Consider the following 22,131-nt stretch of genomic DNA (forward strand, 5'->3'; position numbering starts at 1 on the left):
TATTACTACATAACGAGCTCGCCGCCAATCTGTGATAGCCCAAGTGATGTCTGTTGGCCGTCATATCATCATCTGCCTTGCGGCGACGTGTCAGTGTGCTAAGGAGGAGCTTGTGATCAGGACACTGTCTTCCCGGCCGTTTTGCAGACTTTCCAGATCATGAAGCCGCTGCTAAACGGTCAAGTAGCTACTCAGATGGCGTTCATGATGTTAAGTACACCCCATAAAAGTCTTCCCTTACAGGAAAAATTCTTGGTAGTACCAGAAATAGAACCTGGGCCCTCTGCATTGCAGTCATCTACACTGACAACTCAGCTAGGAAAACGGACTAGTATTACCACGTACGAAGTATATAATGTAGGCGCACCACGATTATCTCACTGCAATAAATGAAAGGTTACGAAAGCAGTCTAATAAGAAACCTTGCCACCTTGCCAGAGAAAGCTTTTAAGCTGATCTGTTAAACAAACCTTGCTGCTGGAGAAGCGTCGTTGCTGTACCAGTTGTACCAGTAACTGGTTTTTAGGCATTATATATATATATATATATATATATATATATATATATATATATATATATATATACTCCTGGAAATTGAAATAAGAACACCGTGAAGTCATTGTCCCAGGAAGGGGAAACTTTATTGACACATTCCTGGGGTCAGATACATCACATGATCACACTGACAGAACCACAGGCACATAGACACAGGCAACAGAGCATGCACAATGTCGGCACTAGTACAGTGTATATCCACCTTTCGCAGCAATGCAGGCTGCTATTCTCCCATGGAGACGATCGTAGAGATGCTGGATGTAGTCCTGCGGAACGGCTTGCCATGCCATTTCCACCTGGCGCCTCAGTTGGACCAGCGTTCGTGCTGGACGTGCAGACCGCGTGAGACGACGCTTCATCCAGTCCCAAACATGCTCAATGGGGGACAGATCCGGAGATCTTGCTGGCCAGGGTAGTTGACTTACACCTTCTAGAGCACGTTGGGTGGCACGGGATACATGCGGACGTGCATTGTCCTGTTGGAACAGCAAGTTCCCTTGCCGGTCTAGGAATGGTAGAACGATGGGTTCGATGACGGTTTGGATGTACCGTGCATTATTCAGTGTCCCCTCGACGATCACCAGTGGTGTACGGCCAGTGTAGGAGATCGCTCCCCACACCATGATGCCGGGTGTTGGCCCTGTGTGCCTCGGTCGTATGCAGTCCTGATTGTGGCGCTCACCTGCACGGCGCCAAACACGCATACGACCATCATTGGCACCAAGGCAGAAGCGACTCTCATCGCTGAAGACGACACGTCTCCATTCGTCCCTCCATTCACGCCTGTCGCGACACCACTGGAGGCGGGCTGCACAATGTTGGGGCGTGAGCGGAAGACGGCCTAACGGTGTGCGGGACCGTAGCCCAGCTTCATGGAGACGGTTGCGAATGGTCCTCGCCGATACCCCAGGAGCAACAGTGTCCCTAATTTGCTGGGAAGTGGCGGTGCGGTCCCCTACGGCACTGCGTAGGATCCTACGGTCTTGGCGTGCATCCGTGCGTCGCTGCGGTCCGGTCCCAGGTCGACGGGCACGTGCACCTTCCGCCGACCACTGGCGACAACATCGATGTACTGTGGAGACCTCACGCCCCACGTGTTGAGCAATTCGGCGGTACGTCCACCCGGCCTCCCGCATGCTCACTATACGCCCTCGCTCAAAGTCCGTCAACTGCACATACGGTTCACGTCCACGCCAACGCGGCATGCTACCAGTGTTAAAGACTGCGATGGAGCTCCGTATGCCACGGCAAACTGGCTGACACTGACGGCGGTGGTGCACAAATGCTGCGCAGCTAGCGCCATTCGACGGCCAACACCGCGGTTCCTGGTGTGTCCGCTGTGCCGTGCGTGTGATCATTGCTGGTACAGCCCTCTCGCAGTGTCCGGAGCAAGTATGGTGGGTCTGACACACCGGTGTCAATGTGTTCTTTTTTCCATTTCCAGGAGTATATATATATATATATATATATATATATATATATATATATATGTGTGTGTGTGTGTGTGTGTGTGTCACGGAAAAGACGAAAAGATACTGAAATAGAATTCGTAACGAATCTTAAAATAAATCACCTAAAAACCAGATATTGGTACAGGAACGACGCTTCTCCAGTAGCAAGGTTTGTTTAACAGATCAGCTTAAAAGCTTTTCTCTGGCAAGGTTTCTTATTTCATTGCTTCCGTAAGCTTTCATTTATTGCAGTGAGATAATCGCGGTGCTTCTACATTATATATATATATATATATATATATATATATATATATATATATGTGTGTGTGTGTGTGTGTGTGTGTAAAAAACTGTGTTTTTCAACTTAACATTGGTTACTTTTTACTTTTTTCTGCTGCTGTTTCTTAGTATCCTAGATGAGCAGGTTTAAAGCTACTTAGGAGAATATTGGTATTTGAGCTCGCTGCTATAACATTAACTGCGAAATCTCTTTGTCGCAGTCAATTAATGACTTCAGTAAGGATACTTGGGTTTATCCTCGTCACAGAAGAATTTTCCTACACTTTTTGCATAGATCTTTTGTTGATGAGGGTTCTAGACGTTCAGTTTGAAGGTACTGCTTTAATTTTTTAGTGGGTTAAGTAGTGGAGCACACTTGTTCACTAGAAACAGCTAAATATATTTTAGCGGTCAATGTAGTATGTTGTTGTTGTGGTCTTCAGTCCTGAGACTGGTTTGATGCAGCTCTCCACGCAACCCTATCCTCTGCAAGCTTCTTCATCTCCCAGTACCTACTGCAACCTACATCCTTCTGAATCTGCTTAGGGTATTCATCTCTTGGTCTCCCTCAACGATTTTTACCCTCCAAACTGCCCTCCAATGCTAAATTTGTGATCCCATGATGCCTCAGAACATATCCTACCAACCGGTCCCTTCTTCTTGTCAAGTTGTGCCACAAACTCCTCCCCAGTTCTATTCAATACGTCCTCACCGGTCGCAATGGCCGTACGGTTCTACGCGCTACAGTCTGGAACCGAGCGACCGCTACGGTCGCAGGTTCGAATCCTGACTCGGGCATGGATGTGTGTGATGTCCTTAGGTTAGTTAGGTATAGTTAATTTTAAGTTCTAGGCTACTGATGACCTCAGAAGTTAAGTCGCATAGTGCTCAGAGGCATTTGAACCATCTTTGAATACTTCCTCATTAGTTATGTGATCTACCCATTTAATCTTCAGCATTCTTCTGTAGCACCACATTTCGAAAGCTTCTATTCTCTTCTTGTCCAAACTATTTATCGTCCATGTTTCACTTCCTTGCGTGACTACACTCCATGCAAATACTTTCAGAAAAGACTTCCTGACACTTAAATCTATACTCGATGTTAACAAACTTCTCTTCTTCAGAAATGCTTTCCTTGCCATTGCCAGTCTACATTTTATATCCTCTCTACTTCGACTATCATCAGTTATTTTGCTCCCCAAATAGCAAAACTCCTTTACTACTTTACTCCTTTACTATAGTATGATGGGCCCTAAATGTCGACGGCCAGTGGTTTGACCATACTTTCCCTATGCCAGGGTTTTCCAAACTGTGTTCTAGCGGGAAGTGAATAAGTGCTCCGCGAAAAACTTAGTAACATTTCGGTCCATCTCCACTCTCTATTTTGACGATACTATTTTTTTTAAATTCATTATGGTTTCCGTGTTATTAGCTACATTTTAAAACTGAAGTAAAGCAAGTTATTGTTGCCCCGCGCTGTAGCCGCGTGGTCTAGGCCTCCTTACCACGGTTCACGCGACTCCCCCCGTCGGAGGTTCGAGTCCTCCCTCGGGCATGGGTGAGTGTGTGTGTGCGGTGTGTGTGTGTGTTTGTTGTCCTCAGCGTAAGTATTTTAAATTAGATTAATTAGTGAGTAAGCTAGCGATCGATGACCTCAGCAGTTTGGTCCCATAGGAACTTATCACAATGTAATGTAAATAGCAAGTTATTCGCATTTTTAAAAATTTTACTAGCCTTCAAAATAAACACGGTATTCCATTAAAGTACCACTATTCTCAAAGTGTTCCATCAGAGAAAAGGTTTGGTAACTCCTGGCTCATACAGAACTTTAGCTGTACAGGTTGGCGCCACAGTGAATGAGAGTAACAATTACGAAATGGAGGCAGATAGCGGTAGGTACTGTGCAGGAGGCGGCTGAGCGCGTCGTTGCTGGGCCCTGTGACGCGCGACTACCTGGTGGAGGGGTCGCTGTTCCTGGCGCAGAGCGAGTCTGTGCTGGTGCTGGGCGGCGCCGACCCCACGTGGAAGCCGGCGCCGGAGGGCGCGCCCGCCGTGGGCCGCGAGCTGCTGCGCCTGCGCCTCGACGCCGGCTGCTGGGAGCACATCGCGCAGCTGCCCGAGCCGCGCCAGCACCACGCCGCCGCCTTCCTCAAGGGCCACGTTTACATCGCTGGTGAGCCACGCTGCAAACCTCAGTAGCGGCGGGCTACTAGCCGCGCTCTTGGCGCTGGCGGCTACTCAAAGTCCTGGATGTTTTAAAAATAATTTGACCATGTTTAAAAAAAACAACATAGCCAGTTGTTTAACTAACAACAATGTCGTGACAAAAGTCACGGGACAGCGGTGTGCCCATATACAGATGGTGGTAGTATTGCGTGTACGAGGTACCAAAGGACAGTGCACTGACATAGCTGTCGTTTGTACTCAGGTGATCCATGTGAACCAGGTTTCCGACGTGATTATGGCCACACGACGGGAATTAACTGACTCTGGCCGCAGAATGGTAGTTGGAGCCAGATGCATGGGACATTCCATTTTGAAAGTCGTTCGAGAATTCAATATTACGAGATCCACAGTGTCAAGAGGTGCCGAGAATACCAAATTTCAGGCATTGACCATCGTGCGGCTGTGGCCGAGGGCTTCACTTAACGACCGAGAGCAGTGACGTTTGAGTAGAGATGTCAGTGCTAACAGACAAGCAACACTGCGTAAAATAACGCAAGAAAACGGTGTGGGACATACGATGGATGTATCCGTTAGGGCGGTGTGGTGAAATTTGGTCTGCAGTAGTAGACAACCGACACGAGTGCTTTTGCAAACAGCACGACATCTCCTGCAGCGCCTCTCCTCGGCTCGTGTCCATATTGGTTGGACCCCAGACGACTGGAAAACCGTGACCTGATCAAATGAAGATGATGATGATGTTTGGTTTCTGGGGCACTTAACTATGTGGTCATCAGCGTCCTTACAAAGTCCCAATTTTTACACAGTCCATTTTCTTTTCACAATACAATCTAGTCACTCTCACAAATGATGATGAAGATGAAATGATGAGGAAAACAAAAACACCCAGTCCCCGGGCAGAGAAAACCCCAACCCGCCCGGGAATCGAACCCTGGACCCTGTGATCCAGAGGCAGAAATACCAGTCTGATCAAATGAGTCACTATTTTAATTGGTAAGAGCTGATGGTAGTGTTCGAGAGTGGCGCAGACCCCACAAAGCCATGGACCCAAGTTGTCAACAAGGCACTGTGCAAGCTGGTGGTGTTACCTGATTCCACCATGTTTCTCTTCACTCAGTCGAAAATAAACATGCTCACACCACTATTGTCGCACGTTATTTCTCTCTTTTCATTATTTTCTATTGTCTTTCCTCTACCATTTATCCCGTATTTTAAAATCAAATTAATCATTCTTAATGTTACATTAATTCTCACTATATCTCCGACGTTACCACCCGCACAACACCCCAACATCATGATCGACCCTCCACCATGCTTCACCACTGGCGGCATACAATGCTCTTCGTACGTTCTCCCCGAAGTTGACGAACAAACATTCGACGGTGACTTCTAAATACTTCAAAAATAGATTCGTATGTGAATAACACTTTGGATCATTGCTGCACACTCCAGTGTTTGTGTTAATATAACCACTGCAATCTTATCACCTCATTATGTTAGGCCGGCCGGGGTGGCCGAGTGGTTCTAGGCGCTACAGTCTGGAACCGCGCGTCCGCTGCGGATGTGTGTGATGTCCTTAGGTTAGTTAGGTTTAAGTAGTTCTAAGTTCTAGGGGACTGATGACCTCAGACGTTGAGTCCCACAGTGCTCAGAGACATTTGAACCATTAAGATTTTTTGGCCGCTACGCACCCCTTTAAACCTTGTTGCACTGTTGAGACAGAAATTGGAACTGCTCACATACTGCCTACTTCCTCGCGAGTTTCATGTGCAGTATGAGTCCTCTGACATTTACTCTGTACATATATGAACTGATCTCCTCTCTATAATGTTACACGGATTCTTCCAGATCGCGGAATACTTGCACTGGCACCAGTCTGCTTGAATCGCTGTAAAGCATACGGCACTATAGACTGGGTTATGCCAGCTTTTGTTGCTATTGTCGTACTACAGAATAACCTTCCTGATGCAGAACTACAATTACAACACGTTTTTCAATTCCAATCTCCTGCTTCAGGCCCATTCGGGGATAATATGGTATGAACCTAATCAGTTATACAAACACACTGCTAGATACCTTCAGTGTACTGTAAATTAATGCGAACTGATTGCTACACAGGCAGCTGAAGGAATGAGGACTATTCGAATTGAACCGTCTCATGTAAAAGCACATCAGTGTTGTTGTGCTTGCTCATTAGCGCCCCTCTATGCGAATAACCTGTCAAATACACAAAAGATGCGATTAGTCTTTATATGTGTATACTTGTTTTATTATGAGAAGGGTATACGATACAAAATGAAATCCCCGATTTAACCACTAACTCACTGTTGTGATAGGTGATAGAGAACTTTCGACCGGTAGTGTACATTAATAATTTTTGTATATTTTAGATGTCCTGGATAGAGCGGTCTGAGAACAGAGTCAGAGATTATTCATCTATCTGTCAGATTAGCCGGGAGAGGGGCCCAGATGGGAATACCTGGAAGGGGATCTCTAGTTCACTTTACACCACTTCCAAAAAAATCTTGACCAGTACCTAACAATGGCAACTATTTTTTGTTTTATTCTGGGACTATACGTCCCGTAGACAAAAGATTGAGAACCTAATGTACATGAAAGTGTAGCTGTTTATTTGTAATCAGTGTACAGTCGATGACGTGCCCGATACGTGCAGTGCATCTGTGTTCTATGTGTGAGAGAGTTTATGAATAAAGAATGTGCCTTCTGCTGTATATGGTGTAGTGTACAGCTCCAAAAGCCAACAGCAGAGTGAGTGGGACTTGCGACTGCGCGCAGGCGGCAAGGACCCGCGCGACTCGGCGGCGCGCAGCCGCGGCGGCATCACGAGCGCCGTCTGGAGCCTGGAGCCGGCGTCCCGCACCTGGAGCGCCGAGCCCGACATGCTCACCGCCCGACAGAGCTTCGCGCTCGTCGCCTGCTCCGGCCGCCTCTACGCCATCGGCGGGCAGGACCGTAGTGGCAGGTTGTAAAGCGGCTCCTTCTCCCATTACGTTGTCACATATTATAAACATGGATGTACATATTTGTTATTGTTGTGGTCTTCAGTCCAGAGACTGGTTTGATGCAGCTCTCCATGCTACTCTATCCTGTGCAAGCTTCATCATCTCCCAGTACCTACTGCAACCTACATCCTTCTGAATCTGTTTACTGTATTCATCTCTTGCTCTCCTTCTACGATTTTTACCCTCCACGCTGCCCTCTAGTACTAAATTGGTGATCCGTTGATGCCTCAGAATATGCTCTACCAACCGATCCCTTCTTCTAGTCAAGTTGTGCCACAAATTTCTCTTCTCTCCAATTCTATTCAATACCTCCTCATTAGTTATGTGATCTACCAATATAATCTTCAGCATTCTTCTGCGGCACCACGTTTCGAGAGCGTCTATTCTCTTCTTGTCTAAACTATTTATCGTCCACGTTTCACTTCCAAACATGGCTACACTCCATACAACTTCTTTCAGAAACGACTTCCTGACACTTAAATCTATACTCGATGTTAACAAATTTCTCTTCTTCAGAAACGCTTTTCTTTCCATTGCCAGTCTACATTTTATATACACTCTACTTCGACCATCATCAGTTATTTTGCTCCACGAATAGCAAAACTCATTTACTACTTTAAGTGTCTCATTTCATAATCTAATTCCCTCAGCGTCACCCGAGTTAACTCGACTACATTCCATTATCCTCGTTTTGCTTTTGTTGATGTTCATCATATAACCTCCTTTCAAGACACTGTCCATTCCGTTCAGCTGCTCTTCCAGGTCCTATGCTGTCTTTGACAGAATTAGAATGTCATCGGCGAACCGCAAAGTTTTTATTTCTTCTCCATGGATTTTAATACCTACTCCGAACTTTTCTTTTGTTTCCTTTACTGCTTGCTCAATATACAGATTGAAAAGCGTCGGGGATAGGCTACAACCCTGTCTCACTCCCTTCCCAACCACTGCTTCCCTTTCATGCCCCTTGACTCTTGTAACTGCCACCTGGTTTCTGTACAAATTGTAAATAGCCTTTCGCTCCCTGTATTTTACCCCTGTCACCTTCGGAACTTGAAAGAGAGTATTCCAGTCAACATTGTCAAAAGATTTCTCTAAGTCTACAAATGCTAGAAACGTAGGTTTGCCTTTCCATCTATTTTCTAAGATAAATCGTACGGTCAGTATTGCCTTACGTGTTCCAACATTTCTACGGAATACAAACTGATCCTCCCCGAGGTCTGCTTCTACCAGTTTTTCCATTCGTCTGTAAAGAACTCGTATTAGTATTTTGCAGCCGTGGCTTATTAAACTGATAGTTCGGTAACCTGTCAACACCTGCTTTCTTTGGGATTGGAATTATTATATTCTTCTTGAAGTCTGAGGGAATTTTGCCTGTCTCATACATCTTGCTCACTAGATGGTAGAGTTTTATAAACTCTTTCCACCTTTCTGCTTTACCTTCTTTGCTTAGAACTGGGTTCCCATATGAGCTCTTGATATTCATGCAAGTGGTTCTCTTTTCTCCAAAGGTCTTTTTAATTTTCCTGTAGGCAGTATCTCTCTTGCCCCAATTCATATGCGCCTCTACATCCTTACATTTGTCCTCATATTATCTATGTAAATATGTACGTATGTTCCACATCTCCTCCCAAACCGTTGGACCAATTTCAACCGAAGTTAGAAAATATATCAGTTACTTTTTGGAAAGGATTGCTATGGGGATCAGTACCACCTATCTCTCAAAGGGCTGCGGGTGTGGATAAAATACACTCCTGGAAATTGAAATAAGAACACCGTGAAGTCATTGTCCCAGGAAGGGGAAACTTTATTGACACATTCCTGGGGTCAGATACATCACATGATCACACTGACAGAACCACAGGCACATAGACACAGGCAACAGAGCATGCACAATGTCGGCACTAGTACAGTGTATATCCACCTTTCGCAGCAATGCAGGCTGCTATTCTCCCATGGAGACGATCGTAGAGATGCTGGATGTAGTCCTGTGGAACGGCTTGCCATGCCATTTCCACCTGGCGCCTCAGTTGAACCAGCGTTCGTGCTGGACGTGCAGACCGCGTGAGACGACGCTTCATCCAGTCCCAAACATGCTCAATGGGGGACAGATCCGGAGATCTTGCTGGCCAGGGTAGTTGACTTACACCTTCTAGAGCACGTTGGGTGGCACGGGATACATGCGGACGTGCATTGTCCTGTTGGAACAGCAAGTTCCCTTGCCGGTCTAGGAATGGTAGAACGATGGGTTCGATGACGGTTTGGATGTACCGTGCACTATTCAGTGTCCCCTCGACGATCACCAGTGGTGTACGGCCAGTGTAGGAGATCGCTCCCCACACCATGATGCCGGGTGTTGGCCCTGTGTGCCTCGGTCGTATGCAGTCCTGATTGTGGCGCTCACCTGCACGGCGCCAAACACGCATACGACCATCATTGGCACCAAGGCAGAAGCGACTCTCATCGCTGAAGACGACACGTCTCCATTCGTCCCTCCATTCACGCCTGTCGCGACACCACTGGAGGCGGGCTGCACGATGTTGGGGCGTGAGCGGAAGACGGCCTAACGGTGTGCGGGACCGTAGCCCAGCTTCATGGAGACGGTTGCGAATGGTCCTCGCCGATACCCCAGGAGCAACAGTGTCCCTAATTTGCTGGGAAGTGGCGGTGCGGTCCCCTACGGCACTGCGTAGGATCCTACGGTCTTGGCGTGCATCCGTGCGTCGCTGCGGTCCGGTCCCAGGTCGACGGGCACGTGCACCTTCCGCCGACCACTGGCGACAACATCGATGTACTGTGGAGACCTCACGCCCCACGTGTTGAGCAATTCGGCGGTACGTCCACCCGGCCTCCCGCATGCCCACTATACGCCCTCGCTCAAAGTCCGTCAACTGCACATACGGTTCACGTCCACGCTGTCGCGACATGCTACCAGTGTTAAAGACTGCGATGGAGCTCCGTATGCCACGGCAAACTGGCTGACACTGACGGCGGCGGTGCAAAAATGCCGCGCAGCTAGCGCCATTCGACGGCCAACACCGCGGTTCCTGGTGTGTCCGCTGTGCCGTGCGTGTGATCATTGCTTGTACAGCCCTCTCGCAGTGTCCGGAGCAAGTATGGTGGGTCTGACACACCGGTGTCAATGTGTTCTTTTTTCCATTTCCAGGAGTGTATAAGTGAAGGCCACAACGCGTGAATACCCATTCCTTATTCAGTCAATATCTGTGAATGATAGGACTTAGCGCCTTGCAACAAGCTTCACACATAGTTCCAACCATTTATGAAACTTTTTGTCGCTGACGAACCCCACAAAACGATGATAGGAAAAAAATTATCACCACTACATTTTCTTGGAGAAGTGCTGTCTTGCAACACTAATTCACTACCGGTTTCGATCATGGAAAAACGTCTGTTAATAGCATACGTGCTATTTAACGAGGAAAGCATACACCATTGCTGACTTGAAAGCCTAATAAAACTGATACTTAACACCGTAATACAGGCCTAGCTAAGCAGAAAACAATGTCGAAAACATGAAAACATGTAAGAGCAGTAAGTGTACAGCACTAACGCTCAAGCATTGAGCCTGTATTACAGCGTGAAGTATCAATTTTCTCAAGGCATCTTAGAAACGAGAACGGATAAAAACCAAAGTTCACAGAAAACCAAAGATGGTCGTGGTATCAAAATTATAATAGCAGTGAAGTGCAGCTAACATCTCTGACTAGCACAGATTGTGGTGTAAACATCAAACGAGAATAAACTGTCATTCCAATTATAAAAGTCTTTTGCGAAAATATTCTATACAAATAAACCTTACGTGATTAGAGCGATCTAACAACAAATAGGCAGTTGGCAGTTTACTTACTGATGTAGTATGGACATCTATTCCAATTAGATGTAAGTATGTATGCAAACTGACCTTTCTATACAACTTTTATAAATGTAAATATATTTCCCAAATGTTACATCTACAGATGGCGCTATAGCCGAAACAAGCTTGTAGTAAAGAAGGAGGATTACTGATTAAACCATTTACAGCTTACCAGGAATTATTCATACAAAATATCATATTGTGACGTAATCTATGCTGCTGGCCCAACTGAAAATAAGATATATATATATGTTGTAACCTATAAATACGTATCAATCTACAGGGTGTTTATAAATGAATACTGGGGTTTTAACGCTTTATAATATTTATTATATTAAACTTACAGTTACAAATGATACGTCAAATGAAAGAGCAACTCAAACAGTTTTACTAAGAAGCTTATAAATGTTCAATGTGAGCACCATTTGTCACACAGCACACATCAAGTCTATAGCTGAGTTCTTCCCAAACGTTGATAAGTGTGTCTTCAGTGATTGTAACAACTGCTTCAGTCCGGTTTATTAATTCAGTGAGGTATGCTGGTAGCGGGGGTACGTACACACGATCCTTGATGAAGCCCCAAAGGACAGTGAAGTTCAAGACTTGATGTGTGCCGCGTGACAAATGGTGCGCACATTGACCATTTATAAGGTTCTTGGTAAAACTGTTTGAGTTGATCTTTCATTTGACATATCATTTATAGCTGTAAGTTTAGTGTAATAAATATTAAAAAGCGTTAAAGCCCACATATTCATTTATAAACTCCCTGTGTTTTACCATATATATATCATTAAAGATTGAACGTCGGTAACATGCTCAATACAGCTCCTCCAAATCGCCACGGCCCACCCCGTCGCCCTTTCTCCTCTACACCAAGGCCAATGAATGGACAGCAAATAGTGAAATAATCTATCATTGGCGGATTATATGAGCAGCCTCTTATAATTATTTAGTGCACTGACAAAAAAGAAGAACAGCGACTGGTACCATGAGTAAATTGAAAATTTTTAACCATGCAAATTAATTTCGAACGTGTGTATAAATGTTATATTTTAAGCTTTGATCTTGCGTTGTCCGTATTATACGCAGAGCGCAAAGGTTGAATAATACGGAAGTGTTAATAAAATTGACGAAAGACAAATAAGCTAGGTCTCCCTATTTTAGTTGTAATCTGTGTGCCAGTTTCTGTGTCGTCTCGAGCAATGCGAGACTTTTGAACAATTTATGTGAAATGCTTAAATATTTGTTCGCTACTCCAAGTGAGGTTTTCATCTTCCTTCTCTTGCCAAATTATTTGACCATGCTTGTCGGAAGATATGTAGGCAGTACTTACGAGCTGAGAAAATGCTTCACTAGAACAGCTTTAGAAAAAGAACAAGAGATAATGAAGATGGAAATAAATGAAGGAAAGAGAAATTGAAAGACTTGTATGAAAGACAGAGGGAAATAAGATCATAGTTGTGTTGCGGTCTTCAGTGGGAAGTTTGGTTTGATGCGTCTCTCCACGCTAGTCTATAGTTCACAAGCCACTTCATCTCAGAATAACTGTTGCAACTTACATACATTTGAACCTGCTTACTGTGTTCATCCCTTCAGCTCCTTCCACAATTTTTACCCCCCCCCCCCCCCCCGCCGCCCTACCTCACTCCATTAGCTATTGACAATTCCTGAATGCTTAGGATCTGTCCTATCAGCTGATCTCTTTTTTAATCAAGTTGTGCCATAAATTTCCTTTTCCCCAGTTCGGTTTAGTATCTCCTCATTAGGTACTCGATCTGCCCATCTAATTTTTATCATTCTTCTGTAACATCGAGTTTCAGAAGCTTCTATTTTCTTCTTGTCCGAACTGCCGTCCGCCCGCATCTCATTGCCGTACAAGGCTGCACCCCAGACACACACCTTCAGAAAAGACTTCCTAACACTTAAATTTATGTTATATATGAACAGATTTCTCTAAATCTGAAATGTTTTTCTTGCTATAACCAGCCGGATTTTGTATCCTCTCTACTTCGACTTCGACCAACATCAGTTATTTGGCTGCCCAAATATCAAAATTCATCTATTACTTTTAGCGTCTCATTTCCTTATCTAATTCCCCCAGTATAGTCTGATTTACTTAGCTTATATTTCATTAGTCTTAGTTTAGTTTTGTTGATGATCACCTTATAACCACTTTTCAGGACACTATCCATTCCGTTCAACGGCGCTTCCAAATTCTTTGCTCTCTCTGAAAGAATTACAATGTCATCGGCAAATTTCGTTGTTCTTACTTACTCACTCTGAACTTTCTCCAAAATTTTCTTTGGTTTCCTTTACTGGTTGCTCAATGTACAGATTGAATAACATTTCAGGTACGCTACAATCCTGTCACACTCCCTTCTCAACCTCTGCTTCCCTTTCATGCTCTTCGAGTCTCATAATTACAGTCTAATTTATGTACAAGTTGTAAATAACCTTCCGCTCACTATATTGTATTCCTGTTACCTTCAAATTTTCCAGGAATAAAGTCTAGTTGTCAAAAGCTTTCTCTAAATCAAACGTTGTTTTGCTTTCCTTTAACCTAGCTTCTAAAATAAGTGCTATTTCCTCACGTGTAGCTAAATTTCTGTGGAACACAAACTAAACTTCCACGAGGTCGAATTCTAACTGCTTTTCCATTCTTAGGTAAATAATTTGTGTCAGTACTTTGCAGTCACGACTTATTAAGCTGATGGGTCGTTAGTATTTGCACGTGTTAGTACCATCCTTCTTCGCAATTATAATCATTACATTCTTCTTGAAGCCTGAGGCTATTTCTCCCATCCGATATATGTATCTTGTACACCAAGTGGAATTGTTTTGTCATAGTCCCCTCTCCCAACGATCTCAGTAATTCTGAAGAAATATCGTCTACTCAAGGGGCTTTGTTTTGACTTAGGTCTTTCAGTATTCTGTTATATTCTTCTCGCAGGATCATATCTCTCATCTCATATTAATCTGCTTCCCTTTCGAACTCAATAAAGTATTCATTTTCAATTCCCTTGTGGAGGCGATCTGTATATTCTTTCCACCTTTCAGCTTTCGCTTCTTTGCTTAGTACTGACTTGAACTCTTAATTTTCGTACAGGTATTTTTCTTTCTCCAAAGGTCTCTTTACTTTTTCTCTAGGCGGCATATATCTTCACCCTGGTCGTGCATGTTTTTACAGCTTGCATTTTTTCTCTAATCATCTCTGCCAAGCCATTTTTCACTTTTTGTCAACCTCATTCTTTAGACGTCTTTATTCCCTTTCACCAGCTTTTTATTTTTGCTCCAGTAATTAGTTAAATTCAATATCTCCTGTGTTTTCCAATGATTTCTACCTGGCCTCTTTTTTTTTAAATTTTTTTTACCCCTCTGTGATCCTCTGCTGCCTACACTACTCCATCTCCCAGAGTTACTCATTCGTCTTTTATTCTATTCCTTTCCCTATTTCATTCAATCATTGCCTACTGTATTTTCTGGAAACCACAAAAAACTCTCGTTCTTTCAATTTATCCAAGTCCTATTTCCTCAATTTTCTACCTGTTCGCAAATCATAATTATGTTAAGAACTATTCTTGGTTATGGGTGAAGAAAGGAACTCCTAGAAAAGAGAACGAAAAACAAATCAGAAGTTTGCTCACTTGAATACCAAACTAATGGATACAAACCATAGTAAAGCGGCTTAGAACAAGATAAGAAGCAACTTGAAAAGGACTGGTTGTATAGGGAAAGTAACTCCAAATACAGCAAAAGATAAAAATAAATATGACCGTCAGATGTATACACGCCACATTTCCGTATGAATTTCCGTACGAAAAAGGTTGGTAGAAAGAATGCATAAAAAGCCTAAACAAGGGAACAGGACTATCTAAAGCGCAAGAGAATATGTGATGGTGGTTGATGCCGAAGCAATATCTGTGCCAGTGCTGTTGCGTAACGTGACATCTGCTGAAAGTCTTGGTTTCAGACAAGATATGGACTCATCATCAGTTACCGCAAAAGGTTCGTGACTGAGGAAGGGTAAGGAACGAGGATTAGAGTTCAACGCCCAGTGGACAATGGCTCCTGCTCAATTTGATCAAGGGGAAGAAACAAGTCGAACTTGCTATGTTAAGAAATGACTGCAGCATTCACCTGAAGTGATTAAAAGAAACAACAGAACATTTAATTTAGGATGGCTGGATTGGGATACGAATCCCACAAATTCTGGATATAGACCTGGAAGGTAACCACTCACTCACCTGCTTCGGCAGCAGACCAATTGGCAGATTTCCTGGGAAACATTTCGTCATTCTGCCAATAAAGTACTATCGAACGAACCGGTTCACACCCGTTTCTCCAAATCTGTTGCCTATACAGTGTGTTTCAAAAATGACTTTACAACTTGGAAAATTCATATAAATTAGTTCGTAGTACCTACAGAGGTGATTGTAGCGTCAATTTGTAGGGAAGTACATCAAGTTTTGTCTAGCGTAGTTCGCTGCTGCCGAATCGGATCCTAAGGAGCGCCAGCGGCAGTTCCGTTAAAGATGGCTGCCTTCATTGGACCCGAGCGTGATAGCTGCGTGCTTTGGTTTGAAGAATCGAAGTCAGAGACAATAGTTCAGCGTAATTTCCGTACCAAGTAAGCCAAAGATCCTCCTATTAGGCCTACAATTTATGAGTGACAGAAATGTTTTGGTGAAACAGGGTATTCGGTAAGACATGGGAAAATAACAGGTCATCAACGGGATAGTGTACCTGGATATTTACAGCAATTTTTGATACCACAGATTGATAAGGATGACCAAGAACGAAATGTTTAATTCATGCAAGATGGTGCACCACCCACTATCTGGCTGACGTCCGGGATTTTCTCAGTGACCGCTTTCCAGCTCAATGGATTGGCCGTGATGCGCCAATTACATGGCCCCCACTTTCCCCGGCCTGACACCATTCGATTTTTTTATGGGGATTCATCAAGGATATCATGTTTGTACCTCCCTGAACTTAGAGCAAGTATTTACTCCGCCACTGAGAAATGCAATGCTGCAATGCTTCTGCGAGTTTTGGGAGAAACTGACTTCCGATGGGATGTGTGCAGGATAACCAACGAAAGCCACATACTACATCTTTAGTTTAAAGTAAAAAAAAACTTGATGTGTTTCCCTACAAGATAACACTAAACCCAGCTCTATATCTTCTTTCTTTAAATTTATTTGAATTTTTAAAGATGTAAAGTCCTTTTCGAAACACCCTATATTAACACCACAAAGATCAGAACTAGAAATGTAAGAGACGCTGACACGTTCAGGAAATACATATCCTGAGTTTACAGTCAGTAATCGAAAAGTAAAAACAAAATATCTTCAGAGCATTTGTGGATGTGATGAATTCTCCCTGTAGTGTAAACTACAGAAAGAAACTGTATATTACATACGGAGAAGGGGCGGTCGTGAGGCGGGAGGGGGGTGTTGAAGTAAATACATATGAATATTTCAGGATATTCACATAATCAATACGATAATATTGGAGGTAAACGCTGTGCAAAATAAATTTGTACACTGGTAGCCAGAACATTATGAACACCGAACTACTATCGATATATACCCGTTCAGGTGATAGCAGCGTCACCTAGCGAGGGAATGACGGCTAGTCAGACATACGCACGGTACATGTAGTATGAGTGTAGAATGGGGAAGGTGCGCGATCTGTCTGACCGAGGGCAGATTGTGATGGCCCGCAGGATCGGCACGTGCATTTTCGAAACTGTACGACTCGTGTTCGAAGAGTGTTGTGGCGAGTGTTTACAACATGTGGCGAAACCAAGGTGAAACCATATCCACACGTCGTGTGATTGCGCGTCCACCTTCTATTACCGATGGCAGATGTAGGCTGGGAGACTGGTGAAGCAGGACAGGTAGCGAACTGTGACAGAACTAACATCAGACTATATTCCTGGGCAGAACACAAGTGTGTCTGAATCCACAGTGCACCCAACACTCCTAAAGATAGGCCTCCGCAACCGACGACGCATCCATGTGCCAATGTTAACACCACGACTTTGGCAGCTACGACTGAAATGGGCAAGTGACAATCAGCATTTGGCGGTGGCGCAGTGACAGGGTGTTGCAATGTCTGATGAATCCCGATACCCTCTTCATCATGCCGATGGGAGAGCCGAATCCGTCGTCTGTCATGAGAATCGCTTCTAGACACCAGTACAGCGGATCGGAGGCAAGCTGGCGGCGGCTCCATTATGCTCTGGTGAACATTCACGTGGGCAACCATTGGTCCAATCGAGCTCCTGGAAGGCACCATGACGACCAAAGAGTATCGTCCACTGGTTGCAGATCACGTAACCCCTTCATTACATTCATTTTCCCGACAGCAGTGACATTTTTTCAACAAGATAATGTGCTATGTCACAAGGCCAGGAGCGTGATGGAGTGGTACGAGGAAAACAATGGCGAGTTACAATTGATGTGCTGCTCCCTCCCACAACTCGCTAGATCTGAACTCGATCGAACACATCTGGGATGTGACTGAAGTAACGAAAGAGCGTAATATACGAGAATCAGGTGACTTACGTGTGCAGACGTTGTGTCAGCTCCCTACAGCGGCTCACCAAGGCCTCATTTCTTCCATGCCGCGACGCCTCGCCGTTGTTATCCGTGGCGAAGGTGGACATAACGACTATTACGTAGGTGGTCATAATGTTCTGACTGGTCAGTGTATATAAGAATACGATGGCTTTTTATCACATGTACTAGGTAATTTGTGCGTTGGAGATGTATGAAAGAGGAAGAAAAGGACAACAAAGGGATAATATTCATCCAAACGTCCGTAGCTGATTTTTCCCTTCTGTCTCACATTAAGGAAGTATTCTCTAATTGCTAGACTACACCTAGAATTCCAAACGTTCATTTACTGTATTTTAAAATCGTTACACCTCTGTTGTCATTAGGTTCCAGCGAAATACCAAAACATTATTCAAACTTTCTAAAGCTTATTGAACGATTTCTTAATGATGGACTTCCTATAACGCGGCTGGTCACTGCGGTCAACGCACTGCGACTGACGTTCACGGCAGACACATTGACTAGCGGTTCCTACGAAGCGTCCATGACTCCTGGCTGATTGCAGTATATGCAAAAAATTGGGTTTCCCCATTTTCTTACTGTAGGAAATACCGTGTGTAAGAAAAGAATCATCAAATTCTGGAGTTAATTTTTCGGTAGAGGTTCTCCTTTTCATTTAAGAAATTGAAAAACTTTTTTTTCTGATTTATGCGTTATCTTCGTTATATGATCCTTGTCGTTCGATGCAGAGGAAATTAACTGACACAATAAAACTATTTTTTTTATTATAGTACCACATCACAGCTTGATGATAAAGTATTAATTTTTCGATCTTGCGCATAGTTATTGTGATATTTGTAAGTTAAGTAAACCTATTGCATTAGGTTTGAAGGGTGCGCAGTGTACAATGTTGGTGCCAGTTACTTTACATTTGGTTCATTTGAGGTATACATTGAGGAGAAGTAGCCCTGGAAACTGCCTTACCGAAGCCTGTATGTTTCTTCCGATATGTGGACGACACATTTGTAATCTGGCCTCATGGAAAGGATCAACTACAAATATTTCTACAACATCCAAATTTCATCCATAATAACATACAGTTCACTATGGATATCGAGAAAAGCGGACAACTACCCTTTCTCACCTTGGTACACAGAGGATATGCGATCGAGGACGAACAGAACCTATCAACGGAACTCAAACACCTGGAGACTGTGTTCCGCAAGAATGGATACGGCAACCGCCAAGTCCAAAGGGCCTTCGGACAACAGAGGCGCAGTAGGAAAAAAGATGAAGAAGAAATGGAAGACGAGAAAAAAGACCTGGTGTTTCTACCTTTCGCAGGCAACGTGTCGTCCAAAATAGGGAGACTATTTAGGCGACACAAATCGACAGTCTTCCGACCACCGGCTAAGACGCGCGCCTTACTTGTAACTGTGAAAGACTATGTCGGCCTCAAGAAAGCGGGCATATACAAATCCTATATCGGTCAAACAGTTCGTAAGGTGGAAGACTGATGCAAAGAACACCAACGCTACACCTGCCTAGGCCAACCAAGCCAATCTGTTCTAGCAGAACATCGCTTAAACACTGGACTCACAGCGAATTATGACGAGAAAAAGTACTAGCCGTCACAAATAACTACAGGGACTGCACTTCAAAGAGGCCATAGAAATTCGTGTAACAGACAACCTCGTCAGAAGGGACACTGGTTACCAGCTCAGAAAGGCCTGGAAATCAATACTAAGCTCTATTAAGAAGCAACGGTGCAAGCGGACACGAGATCACTCCACCACGGCCGCCGAAGAGATACTGCGCCCCCCCCCCCTTCCCCCCACCTCACCTCCACCACCTATCACAGCCACCATTTCCCTCACCACCAGACACGCCACGCTTCGTCGGCGCACGGAATCACATATCGACCTGCGAGGGATAAATACCAGTGGCAGAGAGCAGACAGACCATTGCATCAGCACCACCTGATGATGGTGGAATAGTTATTCGCCGAAATATCGTGGGCATTCGACAGTCGTATCCGGCTGGACACCCGAGAACCCTTCAAATAAAAAAACACTACAGTTATTTATTCAACATTTGTATCTGAAATTTGTTACTCTATCAGGCTGTGTATAACCAGTTATGTTTAGTTACATGATTGTCAGTAAAATTCACATGCAGTTGTGATAAAGATGTGTCAGTATTAACAGTTGAGGATACTGAACATGTGGGTAAAAATTTATTACGACGTTCGTTATGATTACCCACATATAACGTCATCTGAAATGATATCATTTTCGCTTCTTTGGTAAAATCTGGTCTCAGTGTTTTTTTTTTTTTTAACAAATATTGTTGTGTGAAAAATAAATCGACACCGTCACCTCGCACCTACTTGAAGTTCTTAGTAATAAACTTGATCGCCGTTTCCACAAGTTTTTTACAATCTACAACTGTAAATGACAATTTTATAAAGACATTGTCAGTAATAGGTACGGTAGCAGTACCGTACTGCGAGCTGCGGCTGCGGTGTAGCTCCACTGCTGATGCAACCCACTTGTCACCACAGGCCACAGACGCGACGAAATTACACTTGACCGAACGCGGAATAAAGAGAATTAAAATATCTTATTGGCAGACAAGTACCAGACAAAATATAGCATGCTCTACAAAAACTAAGAAAACACAAAACGTCATAAGAGGACTTACATATCATTTAATAGAAAACCCATAAAATTTTCTCGATTTGGATTTTGTAAAGCAAAATTAAAAGTCTGTAAAATATGGGTCAAAAAGTGAGAAATTTTAAAATGTGGACGCATGAATGATAGTGAAAATAATCGATCACCATTCCCAACACATCTCACAGAGCAAAATCGTAAAGGACTACCGTTACGAAACAACTGAGATTGGAACGATCGCATGGAGAATTCTGTGGGGAAGCCAAACCGAAGACTGCGTTTGATTGGCTGAAGATTTAGAAGGTGCAAGAGGTCTACTAAAGAGTCTGCTTACACTACGCTTGCCCATCCACTTCTGGAGTACTGCTGAGCGGAATGGACTCATAACCAGGTAGGACTGACGGAGGAGCTCGTTTCGTATTATTGCGAAATAAGGGAGAAAGTGTCACGGTTATGTTACGCGAGTTGGAGTGGCAGTCATTAAAACAAAGGCGTTTTTGTTGCGGCGATGATTCCGAATGCAAAACTATTTCTTTGGTGCCAACCTACGTAGGGAGAAGTAGTCATCGTAACAAAAGAAGAAAAATGAGAGCTCGCACAAAAATATTTAAGAGTTCGGTTTTGAAACGCGATCTTTGAGAATGGAACGACAGAGAAATAGTGTGAGGTGGTTCGATCACCCTCTGCCAGGCACTTAGGCGTGAGTTGCAGAGTAGTTGTGTAGCGTAGAAATAAACAGACATATCAAAGTGCCTGTCAATTTTACACACACTAGATACAGGAAGATACCACAATAACCTACAAACATTGGTTTGATTTCTATGTAGTTTGCAGCAATAAACTTGTCAAGTGGGTATTATCAGGCAAAAGAAATAATAACTCCTTTTTAAATAAACTTACGTTTTACGAAAATTTACATTGGGAATGGGCGTGGCCCGGACAATGAAATTATACTACCACGTTTTAATTTGGTCGACTGTACCATAGAACTTGGTGGTACTTTAATGGAATACCTCCAAGCTTATGATGTCTATTATGGTGAAGGTTGTTTTTCTTAGCCTAGATCGCGATGAAAGCTATACCCTTCATTACAAAAATAAATCATAAATAAAAATTTATGGCAATATCGAAGTTATTGTATTTTTTATATTTTTCATTTGTAGGGTGATGTTTTTTTTTTTGAGTAACTAACTCATGAACCATGGACCTTGCCGCCGGTGGGGAGGCTTGCGTGCCTCAACGATACAGATAGCCGTGCCGTAGGTGCAACCACAACGGAGGGGTATCTGTTGAGAGGCCAGACAAACGTGTGGTTCCTGAAGTGGGGCAGCAGCCTCTTCAGTAGTTGCAGGGGCAAAAGTCTGGATGATTGACTGATCTGGCCTTGTAACACTAACCAAAATGGCCTTCCTGTTCTGGTACTGCGGACGGCTGAAAGCAAGGGGAAATTACAGCCGTAATTTTTCCCGAGGGCATGCAGCTTTACTGTATGATTAAATGATGATGGCGTCCTCTTGGGTAAAATATTCC

General features: G+C 43.9%; 1 protein-coding gene across 1 annotated transcript in view; it reads left to right on the top strand.

Moving 5' to 3' along the window:
* The window catches only part of LOC126247882 (uncharacterized), a 303,956-nt gene that overhangs the window by 264,672 nt on the left and 17,153 nt on the right, over positions 1-22,131 (top strand). Inside the window, exons 14-15 of the mRNA XM_049948519.1 lie at positions 4,193-4,458; positions 7,212-7,452. Of these exons, the coding sequence (XP_049804476.1) occupies positions 4,193-4,458; positions 7,212-7,452 (507 nt within the window). The remainder of the gene's footprint in view (positions 1-4,192; positions 4,459-7,211; positions 7,453-22,131) is intronic.

Source organism: Schistocerca nitens, chromosome 1 (genome assembly GCF_023898315.1).
Source record: "Schistocerca nitens isolate TAMUIC-IGC-003100 chromosome 1, iqSchNite1.1, whole genome shotgun sequence".
NCBI lineage: Eukaryota > Metazoa > Arthropoda > Insecta > Orthoptera > Acrididae > Schistocerca > Schistocerca nitens.